This window comes from Heloderma suspectum, chromosome 6 (genome assembly GCF_057233095.1).
Source record: "Heloderma suspectum isolate Gila_16-S chromosome 6, 16-S_ref, whole genome shotgun sequence".
NCBI classification, from domain to species: Eukaryota; Metazoa; Chordata; class Lepidosauria; order Squamata; family Helodermatidae; genus Heloderma; species Heloderma suspectum.
The window spans coordinates 122,750,967-122,777,696 of NC_139463.1; the positions used below are offsets into that span (position 1 = coordinate 122,750,967).

At 45.1% G+C, this 26,730-nt stretch overlaps 1 protein-coding gene across 1 annotated transcript; it reads right to left on the minus strand.

Annotated features, from left to right (window-relative positions):
• Positions 1-1,696: 1,696 nt before the first annotated feature.
• LOC146342971 (vomeronasal type-2 receptor 26-like) lies at positions 1,697-26,730 on the minus strand. The gene is made up of 6 exons (XM_084808107.1): positions 26,542-26,730; positions 25,884-26,093; positions 19,792-19,873; positions 18,713-19,635; positions 8,913-9,012; positions 1,697-1,842 (listed from the first exon to the last, which is right to left on the minus strand). Exons 1-6 carry the CDS (start codon positions 26,728-26,730, stop codon positions 1,697-1,699), a joined length of 1,650 nt encoding a protein of 549 aa, XP_084664233.1.

Sequence of the window (26,730 nt, forward strand, 5' to 3'; positions counted from 1 at the left end):
CCTGGCATACTATGGTACATGGGGTCACGAAGAGTCGGACACGACTGAATGACAGAACAACGAACAGCGACATATTTGGTTGTATCCAGATTAGCTCGTACTTTGAAGTGACCTATTTAAATCGTTGGACCATGTTAGTTGTGATTAATCTAAGTGACTTTGATGACAATGGGTCTACTTTAAGTATGAGGAAACCTCGATTCAACGCACTGGATGGCACTAACTGACACAGCACCTCTCCAGGGACTCTGCTCCGAAGTTTACACCAAGAACATTGTATTTAAGGAAGTTTTGTAAAGACAAAACATGTAACACTTCGAATTTTTCAATAAATACAGTTAGTTAAGTTCAATCTTTCATTAGATTTGATCCCCCCCTCATTCTGGTTTTGTGGATAGCCAACCTGTTCAGACTTAATGTGAACCTTGGAGCCTGTCTTGGAATATAATGAAATGTAATGATTTGAACAATCTTGTGGTACTTTGGATTCTAACTTGATACTGAGTGAATACTAGCCTTACAAGGTTTTCCCTAAACTAAGCAACAAGCCAATAGAAAAATGCATCGCTCTCTGATTTATGGAGGGGCAAAGACATTATGTTTTACCAGGGGGTCTTAGAAATTGGTCTGTATAACCTTATTGATTGCAATAAATCAGTGAGCAATGAAGTGGCCAATTTGGCTAATGACACCAAATTATTATTGGTGGTTAAAATAAAAAGGAATTGTGAAGACCTCCAAAATGATCTCTCCCAACTGCGAGAATGGGCATCCAAATGGCAAATGTACTTCAATGTTAGCAAGTGTAAAGTGATGCACTGAGGGGTGGGGGATCCCAACTGCAAGTAAAACCTGATGGGATCCGAGCCAGCAGTGACCATCCAAAAAAGACATCTTGTTGTTGTGGTGGACATCTTCATGGAAATGTCGACCCAGTGTGGGGCTGCTGTAAAAAAGGCAAACTTCATAAGTAGAAATTGAGTAGAGAATAAAACTGCCAATATCATGCTGCCAGTACAGAAATCTATGGTGTGACCACACTTGTAATGCTGTGTACAGTTCTGATCACCATCCCTCAAAAAAGGTAGTGTAGAGCTGGGAAAAGTGCAGAAAGGGGCAGCTGAAATGATCAAGAGGCAGGGCCATCTCCTCTGTGAGGGAAGATTACAAAAACTGGCATTGTTATCATGGAAAAAAGAGAGAGGGGAGATGTTATAGATGTTTATGAAATTATGCATAGTGTGGAAAATGTGGATGGGGAGACCTTTTCTCCCTCTATTCTAACAGTGGAACCTGGGTCATGCCACGATGCTGGTTGGTGGCAGATTCTGGAAAGGTAAAAGGAAATGCTTCTTCATATAGCATATTGTTAAACCATGGAATTCACCAGCATAAGATCCACCAATTGGGATGGTTTTAAAAGGGGGTTAGACAAATCCCTAGATGAGAAGGCTATCAATGGTTACTAATCCTGATGGTTATGTGTTAACCCCAGTATCAGCGGCAGTATACCTAAGTACAGCAGTTGCTGTGGATGATGGGTGGGAGAGTGACGTTGCCCTTGTGTCCTGCTTGTTGGTGAACAGCTGGTTGGCCACTGTCTGAGCAGAATGCTGGACTCACTACATCTTTGGTCTGCTGAAGCATGGTTCCTTACATTCTTATGTTCAAACACAGGCAGACTTTTGTTCCGAAATCACTGATCCCTGCTGTTCAGCTCTGGCCTCAGTACAATGATGAAGCATTTAAGGGAAAAGATACAACCCAGTAACCCAGCACTAGATGACAGGATGCAAAAGATCTCCACAGCCACCATCTCTTTTCCTTTTGAACTGAGGTAGGCTGGAACAAAGGAGACCCACACAGTACAAAAGACCAACATACTAAATGTAATAAACATGGCTTCATTAAAACTATCGGGTAATTTGTGGGCTAGGAATGCCACAATGACGCTGATTAGTGCTAAGAGGCCCATGTAGTTCAGGACACAGTAAAACATGGCAACAGACTCTTCATAACATCGGGAAATGATTTCTTCCATTTCTGAGTGTAGGTCTAAATCAGGGAATGGATGATAGGTTGACGGCCATACAATGCAAACACCTGCTTGACTAAAGGAACACAAATTGAGAATGGAATAAGTCACTCTTTTCCCCACCCATTTCTTCATTCTCGACCCCGGCTTTGTGGCTTGGAATGCTAGGGAGACTATACTGGTTTTTGCCAACACCCAAGAAGCTTCTCAGCCACTGAGAAGATGATAGCAAAAGTTGGTTATTGAAGAAGGCAAATCACTTTGCCAGGTTGCCCGAGGAACAGCAAAGCAGAGAGGAAGCAGAGCTGGAGGGAGATTGGGAGAATGTAGGTGATGTCCCGGTTGTTGGGTTTGACTATGGGGGTATCTTTGTTAGGGATGCACGAAAGTCACTTACCTGGTCTCACAGCTTGCTTCGCGGTGGGGGGGAGGCGCTTCGCTGCTCCCCCTGAAGTTCAGGCTGGGGGGGGAGGCTTCCCTCCTCGCCTGGCCGAAATTCAGGCCGGGGGGGAGGCTTCCCGCCTCACCCGGCTGAAATTCAGGCCGGGGAGAAGCACCCCGTCTCCCCGGCCACGAACTTCAAAAGAAAAAGAAAAAACAAACCCCTGTGATAGGCTACTTAACGATTAACGTAGCCTATCATGGCTAGATCTGCAAAGTCAGCCGTGATAGGCTACGTTAATCATCACGTAGCCTATCACGGGTGACTTTGAAAAAAAAAAAGCGCGTACGGCTAATGGCGGCCCCCATAGGGAGCCGCCATTCACGTTCCTTATTTAGTCCCTGTAGTCTACGTAAAGATTTACGTAGACTACGGCGAAAATAAGGGCAACGCTATTAGCGTTGTCCTTATTTTCGCCATAGACTACGTAAATCTTTACGTAGACTACAGCGACCAAATAAGGAATGCGAATGGCGGCTCCCTATGGGGGCTGCCATTAGCCGTACGCGCTTTTTTTTTTTTTTAGTCACCTGTGATAGGCTACGTGACGATTAACGTAGCCTATCATGGCTGACTTTGCAAATCTAGCCGTGATAGGCTACGTTAATCGTTACGTAGCCTATCACAGGGGCGGTTTTTGTTTTTGTTTTTTACTTTTCTTGTAATGGCGGTGGTGGCAGCCGGTCGAAAGGCCGGTTGCCGCCCCCGCCCCTGACGAAGACCTGCCGAACCGCCGCCGGGACCCGCCGCCGGGAGGGACATTCGTGAACGGTAAGTCCCATCCCGGGGAGGGCGTGGGGGGGCAGAGAATTTCTCCCCGAACAACCTTCGGAGGACCAAATGCATTGGCACTCGGCCCCCCGAAGCTTCGGGGAGAAATTCTCCCCCATCCCTAATCTTTGTGCTTAATAAATGTTCCTAACATCACAGTTGTAATCATGGACAATGAAACAGGAACAAGTGCTAAACGTATCCCTAAAGGTTCTTCATGAGAGAGAAAAGAAATGTAACAATTTTATGGATGCATATATGTGTGTTCTTGCTAGGGAATTGATATTCTGGGCATTTGAAACAGTCATCCATAACTTTAAATAGAAAGAGATCACGTGTCAGTGCCCATTCAACTGTAACCTACTGGCCATTCTCACTCTTCCAAGGGGAAGTTGCAGACCTGTAGTCATATTAATAGTCTCCCAAGAGGTAATTTTAACTCTCCATCTGATCCTCTCCCCCCAGATGAGAGGTTTGAGTTCCTCATCTCCTCTTCAGCATTAATTTCATTCTCTGTCTCCTCTGCTTCCATTTGCTTCCACTCCTGTCTCAACAGTGTTAACCATATGAGCAGTTTCTCTGACTGATACTCCCATTTTTCTAAAATCAAAGTCTTATATAAATCAATAATTCTATATTTTCTAGTCATATCAACTGTATTTTGATTGAAGCCTTGGTTGGTGTTCTATTACTAATTTCTCCCCAATCTAGGTGAAGGGTCAAATCCCCTCCCCCCATCATGTACTGTGACTCCAGTTTCAAGCCCCAAAAAACAGATGACAGTTCCGGAGAGGTGTACATCTGCATGTGTATGTATGCCTGTAATTATGTACAGATGGATGTATAGATGGTGTATAGTCTGATAACTATACACAAATGAATGATTGAGGCTCATTCATTCATTTTCCCCATTTGTTTACACAAATAATGCACAACCTGGCTATCCAGGTTATATGCAAACCATGGCTATTTACTAGTCATAAATGGTCGTCTCACAACAGTGTGCCTAAAAAAATGGAATAATACAAAAGTTACCCATCTCATTTGAAATTTTCCCTTTGGGGCATGCATTCCGCCACAGACTCCAGTGAGGATGGATTCTTTGGAATCCACCCCCCCTGGAGTCCGTGGCAGAATGTTGCAACCCCCCCCCCCGCCACCCCGCAAAGCCCCGACGGACCAGATCCTACCTGCCTCCGGCGGTCCGGATCTTGCCACTGCCAGCAGCTGCTCTGCTTTGCAGCCGTGAATGGCATCCTAGCCTATCACGGCTAAAGCAGGGACACAAATGGTGTCCACTCTGCCATTTGCATCGCTGCTGTAGCCGTGATAGGCTACATACATATTTACCTAGCCTATCACGGCTACAGCAGGGACATAAATGGAGTCCCCTACATAGGATCGGCCTGGCTGGGGAGGAATCTGGGGGGGAGGACCGGATCGCCTCCCCCCCATCAAGGATTCTGGGGGGAGGACCGGATTGCCTCCCCCCCCACGGACCCCAGTGGAGCGAGGTAAGTGGGGTTTCGAACACCCCTAGTCACCACTAGCTCAGATCCCACCAGGTTGTACTTGAAACTGGAATTTTGTTTCTATAAAGGGGAACCTGCTATCTAGAAACATTAGGTAAGATACGATAGGAGAGTATGGTCCAGCAAAGCATATATATATACAGAGAGAGAGAGAGAGAGAGAGAGAGAGACTATGTTTCGCCTGTATGGAAAATGTAACGTTATTTTCAAAATGGGACTGGAGATTTTTGGGATGTATGTATGAATGTATGTATGTATTTTACTCTGTGGTGTGGAGCACATTGTCCTCACAAGGCCCCTTGCCATTTTTCTTTTAAAAACATCACTATAGAATTGCAGATACACACACAGAGCTGCTCCTGCTGCTACAGATGCTGCAGTGGGATTTTTAAAGCACCAAATGCAGACTGGAATTCATGTGTCTTCAGGAGCTTGTTTGTGTTTTGTTTTTGTTTTTTTAGGGCCAGTGTAAATGAATGATACAGAAGTGGTCTGAACATCTTCAAAAGGGCCCCAAATCGAGTGCATTACACTAATCTAGCACACATGTAACAGAGGTACGTGTCACTGTGGCTAGGTTGGGTTTCTGTGGTTGGGGCCACAGCTGCCAGAACATCCCGAGCTGGTAAAAAGCACTCTGGGCACCTGATGCCACCTGCACTTCCATAGACAGGGCTGAGTGGGGAGGGGGGTGTTCCCAAGCCAGATCTACACCTCATGGCCCATTGATACGATCCCATCATGGTGATGCCATCTCCCACTTGTTCATTTATATCTCGTAGCACTCACAATGGCATCTGGGATGTGGGATATGGAATGTGGGATGTGCCCCAACATCTGTCAGCGTACTTCACCACCGATAAAAAGCACCAGTGTAGATCCGGCCTCAGACTGCATACATGGCTCCTCTAGAGAAGTGTGAGCCCAGGGTCCAGAATAAGCCTCTATCTGGATTAGCCGACCTCAGCATTGCATCTCTCTTTTGATAGTGCCAAGCGCTGGCAGCACAGGGGCCGGATCGAAGGGCACTAGCCCAGGTCCCACAGTCAGAAGGGCAGTTGCTGCAACCGATTTTCTGTTTTTAATTTGATTCTACACAGAGGTGACATTTAGTTCAAATTTGGAAACACAACATATGCTGTGAAATGGACTGAGGCCCATTGTCTCAATTTACCAAAGGATCCCTGGATTTAGGGGGACAGCTTCGCTTCCAGGAGCACCAAAAAACCTGTGTGAAAGGTTTTCATACAGAAAGGAAAAGGTACCTTTTTATTCCTGGCCTGGTGCCTGACAAGTGATGGGGGAGGAACCAGAATGCTGGGGGGAGCGAGAAAGCAGGCAGCAAAGCAGACGGGGTGTTTTGGGAGCACCCTTTAGGGCACCTTCCCAAGGCCTCCAAAAACTTGGCAGCGCCAGGTATTTTATAGCTTTATAGATGCTATAAGCAAAAAGATGGAGGCTTTTGAACTATGCATAGAACAAAAGTTGGGCGCTTCTGAACAATGTATAGAACAAAGGATGGGTACCTTCGAACAACATGAAGAAAAATGGATGGAAAGGCAAGTATTGGAAGTAAAGGAGGAGATAAAAGACATGAAGAAAGAAATGAGACAAGAATTTAGGAAATTAGATGCTGCATCAAATCAAAGAACAGAAGAATTTAAAATAATGACGAACAGAGTGGAAGTTCTGGAAAATAATGCAGAAATTGTAGCTATGGAGTTAGAACGTGAGCAAGATGCCTTAGCTTGGTTTATGCTTAAAGACAAAGAACGCTCGTTACGTTTTAGAGGAGTCGCGGAAAGTTATGGCAATCATAGAATCATAGGATAGTAGGGTTGGAAGGGGCCTACAAGGCCATCAAGTCCAACCCCCTGCTCAATGCAAGAATCCAAGTCAGAGCATCCCTGAAAGATGGCTGTACAGCCTCATCTTGAATGCTTCCAGTGTAGGAGAGCCCACCACCTCCCTAGGGAATTGGTTCCATTGTTGTACTGCTCTAACAGTCAGGAAGCTTTTCCTGATGTTCAGCCAGAATCTGGCTTCCTGTAACTTGAGCCCATTATTCCATGTCCTGCACTCTGGGATGATGGAGAAAAGTTCCTGGCCTTCCTCTCTGTGACAACCTTTCAAGTACTTGAAGAGCGCTATCATATCTCCTCTCAGTCTTCTCTTCTCAAGGCTAAACAAGCCCAGTTCTTTCAGTCTCCTTCTTTCAGGTAGTCATTAATAAAAATGTTGAAGAGCACTGGGCCAAAGACTCAGCCCTGCGGTACCCCACTCATTACCTCTCCCAGTTTTAGAAGGTCCCATTGATAAGCACTCTTTGAGTCCTATTCTGTAGCCAACTGTGGATCCACCGGATCATTGTTTCATCTAGCCCATTTTGAGCTAGTTTGCTCATCAGGATATCATGGGGCACTTTGTCGAAAGCTTTGCTGAAGTCGAGGTATATTATGTCTACAGCATTCCCATGGTCTACAAGGGAGGTGACTTGATCAAAAAATGAGATCAGATTCATCTGGCAGGACATATTCTTTGCAAATCCATTTTGGCTTCAAGTAATCACTGATTGTTTTTAAGGTGCTTATAGATGGATTGCTTTATCATCTGCTCTACAATTTTCCCAGAGATTGATGTCAGACTGACTGGTCGGTAGTTCCCAGGTTCCTCCTTTTTACCCTTTTTGAAGATAGGGACAACGTTAGCCCTCCTCCAGTCATCTGGCACTTCACCTGTCCTCCATGATTTCTCAAAGAGAATAGACAGCGGTTCTGAAAGCTCTTCTGCCAGTTCCTTTATTACTCTAGGATGCAGTTCATCTGGCCCTGGAGATTTGAACTCATTCAAAGTCACTAGGTGTTCCTTGATCATATGCCTATAGATCTCAAGCTGCAATCCTTCAACCTGTACTTTGCCTTTGCCAGGGGGGTCATAGACCCTGTTTTGGGAGAAGACTGAGCCAAAGTAGGAATTGAGCAGCTCTGCCTTTTCTCTGTCATCTGTTATTGTTTTGCCATCCTTATTTAATAGCTAGAACAACCATTTCTTTCCTCTGCCTTTTACTATGCACGTAGCTGAAGAAAGCCTTTTTGTTGTTTTTAGCATCCCTCGCTAACCTCAGCTCGTTCTCAGCTTTAGCCTTCCTGATGCCATCCCTGCAATTCTGTGCTACCTGCCTGTACTCTTCCTTTGTTACTTGGCCTTCTTTCCACTTACAGGTCACCCCAGGTAAGTTTCGTCCCGGGGGATTCCATGGGGGGGCGGGGGCAGGAGGCCATTCTGTCACGGATTCTGGGGGCCCGAATTCTAAAGAATCTGGCCTCACTGGAATCCGTGGCAGAATTCTCTGCCATACCTATGGATTTATCTTCATAATTCTTGGAGCGGAAAAAAAAGAGGAGAATTCCGGGGGCTTGCGAACGACGGTATGGACCACTGGCCGCAAACTGTGGAAGTTAGGTGGCACAGAAGGTACACAATTCGTACATCCCTAGTCAACGATAAGCTGTCCGAGTGACAAAACAGAAGTCCCTCCCCAGACCTGTGGCATTCCAGTAAAAACCCATAAGGCCCCAACAGGGCATAACCCACATGGACTTGCCATCAGCCGTGGGCTACTACCATGCCCTTGCTGTACCTATCAGTTTCTGATTTCCAAATGTGTAAGTGGGTTACATTGGGACAGACCCATACATCAGAGTATCTCAAGGTCCTCCCAGACAAGTCAGACTTGGGAGCCCTGACCAAACCTGAAATCCTAAGGGCCCCCGAAGAAGGCCGTTAAGGCTGCTGTGCAGAACAGGGAAAAGTCATACTGGGAAGTGCAAATGGAGGGCCATAATCTCCGGAGCCCAAAAAGGGTATCCGGGGAAACAAGGTGGCTGAAATCTAATAAAGCAGGCAACATCCATGCCCAACACTACATCACACACCAAACCATGAAATCTGACATGGAGTCAGTAACTCCCATTGTTGTGGCCCAGAAGGCTAAAATGGCCAGCTTCTCACTTATGGTCCTGTCAGATAGCCCCTTGTTCCTTGAGAGATGCAAAATTGTGGCAATTAATCTATAGGTAAGGGCCATGAATCCTGTAACTGAAGTTCACTCCTGAGGCACGGAACTCCCTACCTGCTCCGTCGTAGCTGGCTCCTGTATTGGGAGCTTTGGAATTCAGGATGGCATGCTCGGCTTCAGTGCGCCTGTCCCCACTGTACTGCAAGTATGGGATCTGGAAACAGACGCGCCCACGGGGCTAAGACCCAGAACCTGTTGATCTGATTTGTAACAAAGGATTGGCGATTGGGTTTGCCAACCCAGCACACAGCAGGCCCAGACCTAGGGATGTCAGAGAATTCGGCTACGGACTGAAATGGGATCGAATTCCCTTCACTCTGTGCCACAGAATCCTCTGCGGAGCGACATCCTGTGGAGCCAACAGTCATGTGGCTTTTTTTTGTCATCCGCACAGAGTCGTGAAATTTTCATGAATAAAAGCGCAAGGTAGTATATTCCAATAATAAATACATAAGTTTAAAAAATAATAATTTGTGCTCACCGCCTTGTTTGTGGGTGTTCTTTTTCAATTGAAATCCCCCATCTCCGTTTACTTTCAGCCAAAACACATCCTCCTCCTCAGGGCTTCCCAAAACAATGCTGCCCTAGGTGTTCCTGAGCAATGCATTCTTTGTTTAAAGCAACGCTGTTTGAAAGAAAGAAAAAACATTTTAAACAGACCATGCCAGTCTGGAGCCCTGCACGAGGTATTATTCCCCCTGCTAGGCTTTCTATTTCCACATCCAGCCTTGTTGTTGACATTGTGAGGCTAAAATGGAGAGGAGAACCAACTCTGTGCATGCCTACTTAGAAGTAAGTCTTATTGAGTTCAATGCGACTTACTCCTACACATGTCAGCACCCCACTTGCCCCCAGCTCAGCATTGTATTTCCACATCCAGCTCATGATCAAACTTGTTAGTTATCTCACTGGGTGACTTTGGGCTGGACTCTAACCACTACATCATACTTCTGTTATATGAAACTCATGAAGAAAAAGAGACAGTATAATGGAAAGTTCTTTCTGAAGCAGTCACACTTGTACAAATGCAGCATGAAGGGAAAGATCAGCAACCTTCTCTTTGTTTGAATAAAAAGCACACTCTGCACATGCTCAGGGAATGGACAAAATGAGGAATAAACATACCAGGGAATATGAAGAATTATATTCTTCTATTGTGTGTGTGTGTGTGTGTGTGTGTGTGTGTGCGTGTGTGTGATCTCCCTCCATCCAGCTGTTCCCTGGAACCCCCCCCCCCATTCACCCAAGGGTCTTCTGAGATAACTAACAGGAGGTGTGATCATGAGCTGGATGTGGAAATACAAAGCTGAGCTGGGGGCAAGTGCGGTGCTGACATGTGTAGGAGTAAGTTGTATTGAACTCAGTAAGACTTACTTCTGAGTAGACATGCACAGAGTTGGTTCTCCTCTCTGCTCGGCTTTGCATACCTGGCTGGAAGTAGCCATATTGTGGTCCTCACTGCTCCCACGTATCAATTGGAAGGCTTGGAATGACATTGCCATTGGCAGGGCATGTCGGAAAGTGAACAGAGCAATGGCTTATGGCCTATGTGAAAGGGGTGATGGATGCACCACCCACCAGGAAATTCTGTGGACAAGGAGGGAGAATTACAGGCAGGACGGTGTCCGCAGGTCTCATGTAGGGAATGACATATTTCTGCCTGATCTGCCAAGGGGCCTGCGGGAAGTTCCTTGTGACTCCTGTGGCAGCTAGGATGGGCAAAAACAGAAAGAAATTAGGGATGGTGTGCATGCAGAAGCACCTTATGGTGACAGGTGATGCCTGAGGCCCCCTGAATAGGTTGTGTGGCTCAGCGGGGGATAAGGATTGCCTGTGAGACCAAACCTCCTCACTCACCCAGGTGTTTGGCGGCACCAGGAGGGGATGACAGGGGAAGGTCTACCTCCCCTAGAAGGGGCAGCAGAATGGTGGCGAGATCGACGCCACCCCTCAAGCTGGGTGTGTTTTCGCCCAAGAAGTGCCAGCTAGTCACTGGCACAGACAGTTGCCCCTCCTAGGTACCCCTTTGCAGACGTTTCCAATAAATGTGGCCCAATTTTCAACCCAAGCCTTGTTGTTTGACTCTTCTTTGACACATCTCTGCTCGCAATTAACCTCGACAAAAAACTATAGACCAAACCCATTATTAAACAATGACTATAAGATATTTGCAACCATTTTGGAAGAAAAGCTCAAGAAAATATTGCAGGAGTTTGTACACGAGGATCAAAGTGGATTCTTACCATGGGGACAGATGAAAGACAATGTAAACACAGTCTTGAATGTGGTGGAATATTTGGAAAAACATCCAGAAAAGCAAGCAGCTCTGATCTTTTTAGATGCAGAGAAAGCATTTGACATCTCAACTGGAAATTTTTAATTAAGACTTTAGAAGAATTGGATTTTGGAGAACATTTTATGAAATCGGTGAAATTGGTATAAACCGATCAAAAGGCTCAAAAACTTATAAATGTGGAGTTGACTAAACCTTGTGAGATACAAAGAAGAACAGGACAAGGTTTCCCATTGTCACCGCTACTGTTTATATTGGTTTTAGAATTATTGAACAGAGATATAGAACAAGATGATCGAATTCCAGGAGTAAAGATTAAAAAGGAGAAATATAAACTGAGAGCTTTTGCAGATAACTTGGTATTTATGCTGGAAGATAAGAATTAAGAATTTAAGAATTCCTTAAAGGGAATTGAAATTTTAATGAAAAACTAAAAGAATTTGTAGTAGTGGTAGGGTTTAAAGTTAATAAACAGAAAACAAAAAAATTGACAAAGAATATGAATGTTCAGGGAAAAAAAAAGTTGATGGATATGACTGGCTTCCAAGTCAAAAAGAAAGTAAAATATTTGGGTGTCCTCTTGACAAATATGAATTCTATACTTTTTCAAAATAACGATGTTAAAGTGTGGAATGAAATTAAACAAGACCTATTAAAATGGGAAAAATTACAACTATCACTTTTGCAATGCTCAAATCAAATGTATTACCTAGAACGTTAATTTTGTTTCAAATGATACCCATTATTACATTGGATTTACCTTTCAAGTAGGGATGGGGGAGAATTTCTCCCCGAAAATTTGGGGGTCCGAGTGCCAACGTATTCGGCCCCCCAAAGTAGTTTCGGGGAGAAATTCTCCGCCCCCCCGCCCCCGCCCCCCCCCCGGGATGGGACTTACCTTTCCCGAATGTCCCTCCCGGCGGCAGGTCCCAGCGGCGGTTTGGCAGGTATTCGACAGGGGCAGAGGCGGCAGCCGGTCTTTCGACCGGATGCCACCGCCGCCATTCCAATAAAAGTAAAAAAAAAACAACGCCCCCGTGATAGGCTATGTGACGATTAACGTAGCCTATCACGGCTAGATTTGCAAAGTCAGCCGTGATAGGCTACGTAAATCGTCACGTAGCCTATCACGGGTGACTTTAAAAAAAAAAAGCGCTTACGCAAATGGCAGCCCCCATAGGGAGCCGCCATTCACGTTCCTTATTTTGTCGCTGTAGTCTATGTAAATCTTTACCCCTACTTTCAAGCAGTGGCAGAGAGATATAATGAAGTTTATATGGCAAGCAAAAAAACCATGAGTAAAAATAAAAATTTTACAAGATGCAAAGGAAAGAGGTGGTTTGGGGCTACCACATTTTAAAACCTATTTTTTGGCCTGCTGCTTGATGTGGATGAAGGAATGGATGACGTTGAAAAATAGAAGACTTCCAGATTTAGAAGGACACGACTTGAGATACGGGAGGCACGGTTATTTGTGGTATGATAAAGCGAAAGTGAATGTAGATTTTAAGAATCACTATATAAGCAGGGCTCTATTAAGAATTTGGAACAAATATAAATTAAGGTTCTATCAAAAAATCCCACATGAGATATCCTCAACTGGCTCCATCAGATAGTGCCTATCTCTGCCAATATGCATCTCAAGTGAAATGTACTAGCCATATTTTCATCATGAACAGTGATACAAGTGCATGACTTGAATAATAGCTGAGGATGTCATTATTTCGAGTCTGAGTGTTAAGGGGGGAAAAGGTTGTATGTCTGTGTGTGTGTGTAAGTGAGAAATGAAAGGGACAGGGCCCTGCCTACCACTTGCCCCTTCTCCCAGAGCTCCTTGATATGGGGTTTTATTCATCACCACGTCCAGGGGCTTATGAATAAAACCATAACCACTTGCTTGTTTATTGCTTTCTGCTGCATTTGGAGCTCAGTCCTTGTGAGATAATGTAACTGATTTGCATAATTCCAAGGGGAGATAATTAGATCTTCAGCATTTGATTCTTCAGTGTCTCTTTTGATAACAAGCATATCTGGTTGTATCCAGATTAGCTCATACTTAGAACTGACTTATTTAAATCATTGGACCACGTTAGTTGTGAGTAACCTCAGCGACATTGATGTCAATGGGTGTGCTTTAAGTATGAGTAAACCTGGATTCACCCCACAGGATGGCAATAACTGACACAGCACCTTTCCAGGGACTCTATCCCAGAGCTTACACCATGAATACTGCATTTAAGGAAGTTTTGTAAAGACAAAAGATGTAACACTTTGAATGTTTCAATAAATACAGTCAGTTTAGTTCAATCTTTCCTTAGATTTGATTCCCCCCACCCCCTTCAGTCTGTGTTTGTGGTTAGCCAACCTGGTTGGACTTAATGTGAACCTTGGAACCTGTCTTGGGATCAATATCATGAAATCCAATGATTTGAACAATCTTGTGGGACTTTGGATTCTAACTTGAGACTGAGTGAATACTAGCCTTGAAGGGTTTTCCCCAAACAAAGCAACAAACCAATAGAAAAATCTGGCGCTCTCTGATTTATGGAGGGGTATAGCCATTATGTTTTACCAGGGGGTCTTAGAAGTTGGTCTGTCTAACCAAATTGATTACAATAAATCAGTGAGCAATGAAGTGGCCGAGTTATCATACTGCCTTTGTACAAATATATAACTTAACCAGACTTGTAATTCTGTGTACTGTTCAGATCACCATCCCTCAAAAAAAGATAGTGTAGAGCTGGGAAAAATGCAGAAACAGGCAACTTAAGTGATCAAGGGCTGGGACATCTCCTCTATGAGGGAAGATTACAACAGCAGGGATTGTTATCATGGAAAAAAGAGGGTAAGGGGAGCAGGGATGGTGGAGAATTTCTCCACGAATCTTCGGGAGGCTGAGTGCTGATGCATTCAGCCCCCCGAAAGTGTTGGGGAAATTCTCCACCGGCACCCCGCCCCCCCTGGGATGTGACTTACCTTCGGCGAATGTCCCTCTCGGCAGCGGGTCCTGGCAGCGGTTCGGCAGCGGTTCGGCGGGGGCGGGGGCGGCGGCCAGTCTCCCGGCCGGCTGCTGCCACCACCATTACAAAAAAAAAAGTACAGTAAAAAAAAACAAAACACACCCATGATAGGTACGTGACGATTTACGTAGCCTATCACGGCTAGATTTCCAAAGTCAGCAGTGATAGGTAGGGATTTATGAAAGTCACTTACCTTTTCGCAGGGGTAATTCGTGGGGGGGGGAGGCACTTCGTTTCTCCCCCCGAAGTTCAGGCAAGGGGAGGGAGGCGTCCCGCCTCACCCGGCCAAAATTCAGGCCGGGGAGAAGCGCCCCGTCTCCCCAGCCGCGAAAGAAAAAAAAAAGTGATAGGCTACGTAACGATTAACGTAGCATATCACGGCTAGATTTCCAAAGTCAGCCGTGATAGGCTACGGTAATCGTCACGTAGCCTATCACGGCTGACTTCGGGAAAAAAAAAAAGCACGTACGCAAATGGCGGCGGCCAATGGGCACCGCCATTCCCGTTCCTTATTTTGGCACGTCTAGTCTATGTAAAGATTTACGTAGAATACGGTGAAAATAAGGGAACGCTATTTGCGTTGCCCTTATTTTCGCCGTAGTCTACGTAAATCTTTACGTAGACTGGACGTGCCAAAATAAGGAACGCAAATGGCGGCGCCCATGGGGGGCTGCCATTTGCGTATGCACTTTTTTTTTTCCCAAAGTCACCCATGATAGGCTACATGACGTTTTACATAGCCTATCACGGCTGACTTTGGAAATCTAGCCATTATAGGCTACGCAAATTGTTACGTAGCCTATCACGGGTGTGTGTGTTTTGTTTTTTGTTTACTTTTTTTTCATGGCTGGGGAGACAGGGCGATCCTCCCTGGCCTGAATTTCGCCGGCGAGGGATGGGGCGCCTCCCTACCCGGCCTGAATTTTGGCCGGGCGAGGCGAGGTGCCTCCCCCCCTCGCCTGAACTTCGGGGGGAGAACCAAAGCGCCTCCCCCCCACCGCGAAGCAAGCTGCGGGACAAGGTAAGTCCCTTTCATCCATCCCTAAAGGGGAGACGTAATAGAGGTTCATGAAATTATGCGTAGAGTGGAAAATGTGGATAGGGAGACATTTTCTCCCTCTCTTATAACAGTGGAACCTAGGGACATCCCATGATGCTGGTTGATGGCAGATTCTGGACAGGTAAAAGGAAATGTTTCTTCATACAGCACATAGGTAAACTACAGGATTCACCAGCATACGTTCCACCAATTGGGATGCTTTTAAAAGGGGGTTAGACAAATCCCTAGAGGAGAAGCCTATACATGGTGACTAATCCTGATGGCGATGTGTTACCCACATTATCAGCAGCAGTATACTTAAGTACAGCAGTTGCTGGGGAACATGGGTGGGAGACTGATGGTTGGTGAATAGCAGGTTGGCCACTGTCTGAGCAGAATGCTGGACTAGCTAGATCTTTGGTCTGCTGAAGCACGGTTCCTTACATTCTTATGTTCAAACACAGACTGACTTTTTTTCCTAATTATTTGATCCCTGTTGTTCAGCTCTGGCCTCAGCACAATGATGAAGCATTTAGGGGAAAAGATACAACCCAGTAACCCAGCACTTGATGACAGGATGCAAAAGATCTCCACAACCACCATATCATTTCCTCTTGAACTGTGGTAGGCTGGAAAAAGGAGAGTGCAGCATTTGCTGGAAACCATTGGTTGGAGAGTGTCGTTGCAGTTGTGTCCCGCTTGTTGGTCAACAGCTAGGGATGGGGGAGAATTTCTCCCCGAATCTTCAGGGGGGCGAGCGCCAACGCATTCAGCCCCCTGAAATCGGCAGTGAAATTCTCTGCCCCCCTGCCCCCCCCGGGATGGGACTTACCTTTGGCAAATGTCTCTCCCGGCGGCGGCGGTTCGTCGGCCTTTCGTCTGGGTCGGGGGCAGCAGCCAGTCTTCTGACCAGCTGCCGCCGCCACCATTACAAAGTAAAGTATAAAAAAAAAAAAAAAAACGTGGTAGGCTACGTAACGATTAACGTAGCCTATCATGGCTAGATTTCCAAAGTCAGCCGTGATAGGCTACGTAAATCGTTACGTAGCCTATCACGGGTGACTTTGAAAAAAAAAAAAGCGCATACGCAACGGCGGCGCCCTTTGAGCGCCGCCATTTGCGTTCCTTATTTGGTCCCGGTAGTCTGTGTAAAGATTTACGTAGACTACACCGTAGTCTACATAAATCTTTACGTAGACTACCGGGACCAAATAAGGAACGCAAATGGCGGCGCTCAAAGGGCGCCGCCATTTGCGTACTTGCTTTTTTTTTTTTCAAAGTCACCCATGATAGGCTACATAACGATTAACATAGACTATCACATGTTAGTAGCGAGGGATGCTAAAAACAACAAAAAGGCTTTCTTCAGCTACGTGCATAGTAAAAGGCAGAGGAAAGAAATGGTTGTTCAGCTATTAAATAAGGATGGCAAAATGATAACAGATGACAAAGAAAAGGCAGAGGTGCTCAATTCCTACTTTGGCTCAGTCTTCTCCCAAAAGAGAGTCTATGACCCCCCTGGCAAAGGGGAAGTACAGGCTGAAGGGGCAGGATTGCAGCTTGAGATCGACAGGCATATGGTCAAGGAACACCTCATTACTTTGAATGAGTTCAAATCTCCAGGGCCAGATGAACTGCATCCCAGAGTAATAAAGGAACTGGCAGAAGAACTCTCAGAACCGCTGTCTATTCTCTTTGAGAAATCATGGAGGACCGGGGAAGTGCCAGATGACTGGAGGAGGGCTAACGTTGTCCCTATCTTCAAAAAGGGTAAAAAGGAGGAACCTGGGAACTACAGACCAGTCAGTCTGACATCAATCCCTGGGAAAATTCTGGAGCAGATCATAAAGCAATCCATCTGGAAGCACCTTGACAACAATGCCGTGATTACTCGAAGCCAACATGGATTTGTCAAAAACAAGTCCTGCCAGACAAATCTGATCTCATTTTTTGATCAAGTCACCTCCCTTGTAGACCGTGGGAATGCTGTAGACATCATATACCTCGACTTCAGCAAAGCTTTCGACAAAGTGCCCCATGATATCCTGATGAGCAAACTTGCTCGAAGTGGGCTACATGAAACAACGATCATGTGGATCCACAGTTGGCTACAGAATCGGACTCAAAGAGTGCTTATCAATGGGACCTTCTCAAGCTGGGGAGAGGTAACGAGTGGGGTACCGCAGGGCTCAGTCCTGGGCCCAGTGCTCTTCAACATTTTTATTGATGACTTGGAGGAGGAGGTGCAGGGAATGCTGATCAAATTTGCAGATGACACAAAATTGGGAGGGATAGCTAATACTTTGGAAGACAGAAACAAAATTCAAAGTGATCTGGATAGACTGGAGTGCTGGGCAGAAAACAACAGAATGGCATTTAATAGGGACAAATGCCAAGTTCTGCACCTAGGAAAAAGAAACCAAATGCACAGTTACAAGATGGGGGATACGTGGCTCAACCACACTACGAGCGAGAAGGATCTTGGAATTGTCGTCGATCACAAGCTGAATATGAGCCAACAATGTGATGTGGCTGCAAAAAAGGCAAATGCTATTTTGGGCTGCATTAATAGAAGCATCGCTTCCAAATCCTGGGAAGTACTAGTTCCCCTCTACTCTGCACTGGTTAGGCCTCATCTGGAGTACTGTGTCCAGTTCTGGGCACCACACTTTAAGAAGGATGCAGACAAGCTGGAGAGGGTTCAAAGGAGGGCAACAAAGATGATCAGGGGACTGGAAACAAAGCCCTATGAAGAGAGACTGAAAGAACTGGGCATGTTTAGCCTTGAGAAGAGAAGACTGAGGGGAGATATGATAGCACTCTTCAAGTACTTGAAAGGTTGTCACAGAGAAGAAGGCCAGGATCTCTTCTTGATCATCCCAGAGTGCAGGACACGGAATCATGGGCTCAAGTTACAGGAAGCCAGATTCCGGCTGAACATCAGGAAAAACTTCCTGAGTGTCAGAGCAATACGGCAATGGAACCAATTACCTGGGGAGGTGGTGGGCTCTCCCACACTGGAGGCCTTTAAGACGACGCTGGACAGCCATTTGTCAGGGATGCTCTGACTTGGATTCCTGCACTGAGCAGGGGGTTGGACTCGATGGCCTTGTAGGCCCCTTCCAACCCTACTATTCTATGATTCTATGATTCTACAGCTGACTTTGGAAATCTAGCCGTGATAGGCTACGTTAATTGTTACATATCCTATCACGGGTTTTTGTTTGTTTGTTTGTTTTTTACTTTTTCTTTCGCAGCCGGGGAGACGGGGCGCTTCTCCCCGGCCTGAATTTCGGCCGGGCAAGGCGGGACGCCTCCCCCCTTCGCCTGAATTTCAGGGAAAGAAGCGAAGCGCCTCCCCCCCCCACCGCAAAGCACCCCTGCGAAAAGGTAAGTGACTTTCGTACATCCCTATCAACAGCTCGTTGGCCACTGTGTGAACAGAATGCTGGACTAGCTACATCTTTGGTCTTCTGAAGCATGGTTCTTCTTCTGTTCTTACATTCTTATGTTCAAACACAGACTGACTTTTCTTCCTAATGATTTGATCCCTGCTGTTCAGCTCTGGCCTCAGCACAATGATGAAGCATTTAGGGGAAAAGATACAACCCAGTAACCCAGCACTCGATGACAGGATGCAAAAGATCTCCACAGCCACCATCTCTTTTCCTGTTGAACTGAGGTAGGCTGGAACAAAGGAGACCCATACAGTACAAAAGACCAACATACTAAATGTAATAAACTTGGCTTCATTAAAACTATCGGGTAATTTGCGGGCTAAGAATGCCACCATGAAGCTGGTGAGTGCTAAGAGGCCCATGTAGCTCAGGACACAGTAAAACATGGCAACAGACCCTTCATTACATCGGGAAATGATTTCTTCCATTTCTGAGTGTAGGTCTAAATCAGGGAATGGAGGATAGGTTGACAGCCATACAATGCAAATACCTGCTTGACTAAGGGAACACAAAATGAGAATGGAATACATCAGTCTTTTCCCCACCCATTTCTTCATTCTCGACCTAGGCTTTGTGGCTAGGAATGCTAGAGAAACCATACTGGTTTTTGCCAACACGCAAGAAACAGCCACTGAGAAGATGATACCAAAAGTTGGTTGCTGAAGAAGGCAAATCACTTTGCCAGGTTGCCCGAGGAACAGCAAAGCAGAGAGGAAGCAGAGCAGGAGGGAGATGAGGAGAATATAGGTGATGTCCCGGTTGTTGGCTTTGACTATGGGGGTATCTTTGTGCTTAATAAATGTTCCTAACACCAAACCTGTAATGAAGGACAATGAAACAGCAACAAATGCTAAACTTATTCCTAAAGGTTCTTCATAAGAGAGAAATGTAACAATTTTGTGGATGCATCTATCTCTGTTCGTGCTTGGGAATTGATGTTCTGGGCATTTGAAACAGTCATCCATATCTATAAAATAGAAAAAAAAGATCACATGTCAGTGCCAATTCTACTGTAACCTACTGGCCATTCTCACTTTGTCTTCCATAGGGAAGTTGCAGACCTGTAGTCATATTAATAGTCTCCCAAGATGTAATTTTATATCTCGATCTGATCCTCTCCCACCAGAGTAGAAGTTTGAGTTCCTCATCTCCTCTTCAGTATTAATTTCATTCTGTGTTACCTCTCCTTCCATTTGCATCCGCTCCTGTCTCAACAGTGTTAAACATATGAGCAGTTTCTCTGACTGATACTCCCATTTTTCTAAAATCAAAGTCATATATAAATCAATCATTCTATATCTGGTAATCATATCAACTGTATTAAGATTGAAGCCTTGGTTTGTGTTCTACTACTAATTTCTCCCCGATCTAGGTGAATGTTCAAGCCCCCTCCCCCCATCATGCACCATGACTCCAGTTTCAAGCCCTTAAAAACATCTGCATGTGTACGTATGACTGTAATTATGGACAGATGGCAAGAGGTTTTATAACTAACTATACACAAAGGAATGAATGAATGATAGAATGAATGTATGAGGCTCGTTCATTCATTTTCCCCATTTGTTTACAGAGAATAATGCACAACCTGGCTAGCCAGGTTATATGCAAACCATGGCAATGTTTTCCTAGTCATAAATGGTCATCTGACAACAGCATGCCTGAAAAAATGGAATAATATAAATGTTACCCATCTCACTGGAAATTTTCCCTTGGGGGCATGGAAGACAATCATAGCAGCAAAACTTCTCCCCTTCCTTCATTTTCTTCTGGTTACCAGGGTGGCAGTACGTATTACACACAGAAAGGGGAACCACCTATCCAGAAAGGTGAAGTAAGTTATGAAAGGAGAATAGGGTTAGGCAAATCACACACACACACACACCCCTCACATATTCATACTTTCTTTCACTTGCACAGAAATTGTGCATTGTTTTCAAAATAAGACTAGAAGTGGCTGTGGATATCTCCTGCATCCTTTCACCTAGTGCCAGGTTACTGGGTTTTATCTATTCCCCTAAATGCTTCAAAATTGTGCTGAGGCCAGTGCTGAACAGCAGGGATTAATGAGGGAGAAAAAATAAGAATGTTTGTGAACATAAGACTGTAAGAACATCTGAAGAGCCATGCTCGATAAGACCTAGGGGAGGTGTTGCAGCCCCTTGATCATTTTCATTGCTGTTTTCTGCACTTTCCCATCCCTACAATATCCTTTTTAGGTGTGGTGACCAGTAGTGTACACAGTATTCTAAGTATGGTCACACTATAGATTTATATACGGGCAGTATGATATTGACACTTTTATTCACAATTCCTATCCTAACTGTGCCCAGCATGGAGTTGGTCTTTTTTACAGTGCCCATACACTGGTTTGCTATTTTCATCAAGCTGTCCATGACAAGAGAAAGATCTCTGTCTTGGTTTGTCAGAACTAGCTCTGATCCCACCAGGTTGTACTTGAAATTGGGATTTTGTTGCTATAAAGGTAATAAAGAGGAACTACCTCTCCAGAAACATTAAAAAAAGATACGAGAGGAGAATAGGGTCCAGCAAAGCATACATATATATCTATGGAGAGAGAGCTGGGGAGAGAGAGAGAGAGAGAGAGAGAGAGAGTTTCTCCCGTATAGAAAATGTAACACTGTTTACAAAATCGGACTGGACAATTTGGAGGTGTATGTATGTATTTTACTCCATGTTGTGGAGCACTTTGTCCTCACAAGTTTCCTTGCATTTCTTTTTTAAACCATCAATATGGAATTGGTGGTGAAAAGAAAATCCGATGCTGTAAAGAACAATATTGTTTAGGAACCTGGAATGTCAGATCAATGAATCAAGGTAAGCTGGAGGTGGTCAAACATGAGATGGCAAGATTGAACATCGACATCTTGGGAATCAGCAAACTCAAATGGACAGGCATGGGCGAATTTAATTCAGGTGACCATCATATCTACTACTGTGGGCAAGAATCCCGTAGAAGAAATGGAGTAGCACTCATAGTCAACAAAAGGGTGGGAAAAGCAGTACTGGGGTACAATCTTAAAAACGATAGAATGATCTCAGTACGAATCCAAGGCAAAGCATTCAACATCACAGTAATTCAAGTCTATGCCCCAACCACTGATGCCGAAGAAGCTGAGGGTGATCGGTTCAATGAAGACCTACAACACCTTCTAGAACTAACACCAAAAAAAGATGTCCTCTTCATCATAGGGGATTGGAATGCTAAAGTAGGAAGTCAAGAAATCACCGGGATAACAGGCAAGTATGGCCTTGGTGTACAAAATGAAGCAGGAAAAAAGCTAATAGAGTTTTCCCAAGAGAACACGCTGATCATAGCAAACACTCTTTTCCACCATGTGACTCTACACATGGACATCACCAGATGGTCAATATGGAAATCAGATTGATTATGTCCTTTGCAGCCAAAGATGGAGAAGCTCTATACAGTCAGTAAAAATAAGACCTGGAGCTGACTGTGGCTCAGATCATGACCTGCTTCTGGCAAAATTTTGGCTTACATTGAAGAATGGAGGAAAACCACTAAACCATTCAGGTATGACCCAAATCATATCCCTTATGAATATACAGTGGAGGTGAGGAATAGATTTCAGGGATTAGACCTGATAGAAAGAGTGCCTGAGGAACTATGGACAGAGGTCCGTAACATTGTTCAGGAGGCAGCAACGAAATCCATCCCAAAGAAAAAGAAAGCCAAGTGGCTGTCTGTTGAGGCTTTACAAGTAGTTGATGAAAGAAGGGAAGCGAAAAGCAAGGGAGAAAGGGGAAGATATACCCAACTGAATGCAGAGTTCTGGAGAATAGCAAGGAGAGACACGAAGGCCTTAAATGAACAATGCAAAGAAATCAAGGAAAACAACAGAATGGGAAAGACTAGAGATCTCTTCAAGAAAATTGGATATCTCAAGGGAACATTTTGTGCAAAGACTGCCAAGATAAAGGACAAAGAAGGCAGGGACCTAACAGAAGCAGATGAGATTAAGATGAGGTGAAAAGAATACACAGAAGAACTATACAGGAAAGATCTGAATGTCCCTGATAGCCATGATAGTGCGGTCACTGAACTTGAGCCAGACATCCTCGAGAGTGAAGTCAAGTGGGCCTTAGGAAGCATTACTAACAACAAAGCTAGCGGAGATGACAGTATTCCAGCTGAGCTAGTTAAAATCCTAAAAGATGATGCTGTTAAAGTGCTGCATTCAATATGCCAACAAATTTGGAACACTCAACAATGGCCGCAAGACTGGAAAAGGTCAGTTTATATTCCAATTCCAAAGAAGGGCAATGCCAAAGAGTGTTCAAACTACCGCACAATTGTGCTCATTTCACATTCCAGCAAGGTGATGCTCAAAATCCTACAAGCTAGGCTTCAGCAGTATGCGAACCGAGAACTACCGGAAGTACAAGCTGGGTTTCGAAGAGGCAGAGGAACTAGAGATCAAATTGCCAACATTCGCTGCATCATGGAGAAAGCAAGAGAATTCCAGAAAAATGTCTATTTCTGCTTCATTGATTATGCTAAGGCCTTTGATTGTGTGGATCACAACAAACTGTGGCAAATTCTTAGTGATGGGAGTACCAGACCACCTTACCTGTCTCCTGAGAAACCTGCATGAGGGTCAAGAAGCAGCAGTAAGAACCAGACATGGAACAACCGAGTGGTTCAAAACTGGGAAAGGAGTACAACAGGGCTGCATATTGTCACCCTGCTTATTTAACTTATATGCAGAGTACATCATGAGAAATGCCTGGTTGGATGAATCACAGGTCGGAATTAAGATTGCTGGGAGAATTATCAACAACCTCAGATACGCAGACAATACCACCCTAATGGCAGAAAGTGAAGAGGATCTAAAGAGCCTCTTGAGGGTGAAAGAGGAGAGTGCAAAAGCTGGTGTGAAACTCAACATTAAAAAAACGAAGATCATGGCATCTGGCCCCATCACTTCCTGGCATATGGAAGGGGAAGAAATGGAAGCAGTGACAGATTTTACTTTCTTGGGCTCCAAGATCACTGCAGATGGGGACTGTAGCCATGAAATTAAAAGACGCTTGCTCCTTGGGAGGAAAGCTATGGCAAACCTAGACAGCATAGTAAGAAGCAGAGACATCACCTTGCCGACAAAAGTCCATCTAATCAAAGCTATGGTTTTCCCAGTAGTAATGTATGGTTGTGAGAGCTGGACTATAAGGAAGGCTGAGCACCGAAGAATTGATGCTTTCGAACTGTGGTGCTGGAGAAGACTCTTACGAGTCCCCTGGACTGCAAGGAGGTCAAATCAGTCCATCCTAAAGGAAATCAACCCTGAGTGCTCATTGGAAGGACAGATCCTGAAGCTGAAGCTCAAATATTTTGGCCACCTAATGTGAAGAGAAAACTCTCTGGAAAAGACCCTGATGCTGGGAAAGACTGAAGGCAAAAGGAGAAGGGGATGGCAGAGGATGAGATGGCTAGATAGCATCACGGATGCAATAAATATGAACTTGAGCACGCTCCGGGAGAGAGCGCAGGACAGGAAGGCCTGGCGTGCTATGGTCCATGGGGTCACGAAGAGTCGGACAGGACTGAATGACTGAACAACAACAACCATAGAATTGCAGATACAGAAAGACACACACACACCTCCCACCGCTGCTACTAATGCTGCAGCGGGAACTTTTAATGCACCAAATGCAGTCTGGAATTAATGTGTCTTCAGGAGTTCGTTTGTTTGTTTGTTTTTGTTTTTTTTAAGGCCAATGTAAATGAAATGATGCAGAAGTGGAGTACTATGATCTGAATGCTGAGCTCCTACCAGCACTCCAGCTCCCACTTGCAGTACCAGTTGCGATTTCCCCACAATGTTTTGGCTGCCACATTGTATTTTTTGTTGTTCAGTCATTAAGTCATGTCTGACTCTTCATGACCCCATGGACCATAGCACGCCAGGCCTTCCTGTCCTGCGCTCTCTCCCGGAGTGTGTTCAAGTTTTTTTAAAGTTGAATGTTGAATTTCAAACCAGCTTTTGCACTCTCCTCTTTCACCCTCAACAAGAGGATCTTTAGATCGTCTTCACTTTCTGCCATTAACCACATTGTATACCAGTTGCAATATCTGAACATCTTCAAAAGCACCCCGAATACAGTGCATTACAGTAATCTTGCATGCGCGTAACTGAGGTTCGTGTCGCTGAGGCTAGGACGGGTTTCTCTGGTTGGGGCCACAGCTGCCAGACCATCCCGAGCTGGGAAAAAGCACTCCTGGCACCTGATGCGCAGTGCTGATTGGGGGAGTGTCCCCAAGCCAGATCTACACCTCGTGGCCCTTCGATACGATCCCATCATGGTGACGCCATATCCTACCTGGGCATATATATCTCGTAGCACACACAATGGCATCTGTTGCTGTATCTTGAATAATACAGAATAAAAAGGTCATGACACTGGAAAAGTGGTATATGGAATGTGGGTTGTGACCCAACAGTTATCAGTGCCCTTCACCACCGATAAAAAGCACTTGTGTAGATCCAGCCTCAGACTGCATACGAGGCTCCTCAAGAGGGGTGTGAGCCAGAGTCCAAAATAAGCCTCCGTCCGGATTAGCTGACCTCAGCATTGCATCGCGCTTTTGATACCGCTGAACGCTGGCAGCACTGTTCCCGGATCGAAGGGAACTAGCCCAGGTCCTGCAGTTGGAAGGGTAGTTGCTGCAAAACATTTTCTGTCTTTAATTTGATTCTACACAGAGGTGACATTTAGTTCAAATCTGGAAAGACAACATAAGCTGTGAAATGTACTGAGGCCCATTGTCTCACTTTAACAAAGGATCTCTGGATCGGGGGGGGGGGGTGTCTTCACTTCCGGGAGCACCAAACAACCTGTGTGAAAGGTTTCCAGGGAAAGAGGAAAAGGTACCTTTTTGCTCCCTGCCGGGTGCCTGACAAGCGATGGGGGATGGGGGAGGAACCAGAGTCCTGGGGGGAGTGAGAAAGCAGGCAGCAAAGCAGGCAGGGTGTTGTGGGTGCACCCTTTAGGGCACCTTCCCAAGACCTCCAAAAACCTGGCTGCACCACTGGTCTTAGCCTAGGTAGCACATACTTTATTTTGGAGTCTGATAAGTCATCATGGAGGCATGGTAATCAGCAAAAGAAAGGTCAGGCATTCAAATGACCCATTTCAAAAGGGGAAAACCCTCCAAGAATTGCCCCGGTTACGCACCTTGTTAAAACCACTGCACCACACAATCATCTTTTCATGAAGGATGAGTTCCTTTCCTTCAGGAGCATTGGGATCCACCCTGCCAACTTTCACTTTCTTGAAGGATTTGTTATGAAATGCGACCAGATTGGTGATGTCAAATCCACCTTCTCTTTCCCTTCTGTCATTGAAGGACACAGTTTCTCCAGCGGAGTTGTTGAAGGAAATGCCCTGAAGAAAGGGGTGAAGCTAACAGAAAAAGCAGCAAACACAGCTTGAAGAGAGGCAAAGAATGGGGGATGACTATTATGAGAGATTTCATCTTCCCTAACTGATAGAATGTATGTAGCTCCATCAAACAAAGAGCCAGTACAAACAGGGGAATTTGGAATAATTTTCAGGTTCCAGTTACAGAAAGAAATGTAAACCCACAGAGCAATGTCCATAACTAAGATATTTTGGGTTACTGCACCAGTTATGTGTGCAGAAAAAAAGTTGGGTGCAGTCTCCCTTTGAACTAATCTGTTCACGGAAGGAAGGAAGGAAGGAAGGAAGGAAGGAAGGAAGGAAGGAAGGAGAGAGACAGAGACAGAGACAGAGACAGAGAGAGAGAGAGAGACAGAGACAGAGACAGAGACAGAGACAGAGACAGAGAGAGATTTAATTGTTGAGACATTACCTGCCAAGGGTCCATATCTTGAAGATCATTTATTTTCCTCCCCACCATTGCTCTGTGGTTGGATGTAGAGGAGAACATGGCATGCAAAGCATAAGCCACAACATACACAGCATTATAGATGTTGTAGCTGTGGCCAGCCATGAGCATTTCAAAATGAGGTGCAGGAAGGCTCTCCAGCGTCTCCTCCAT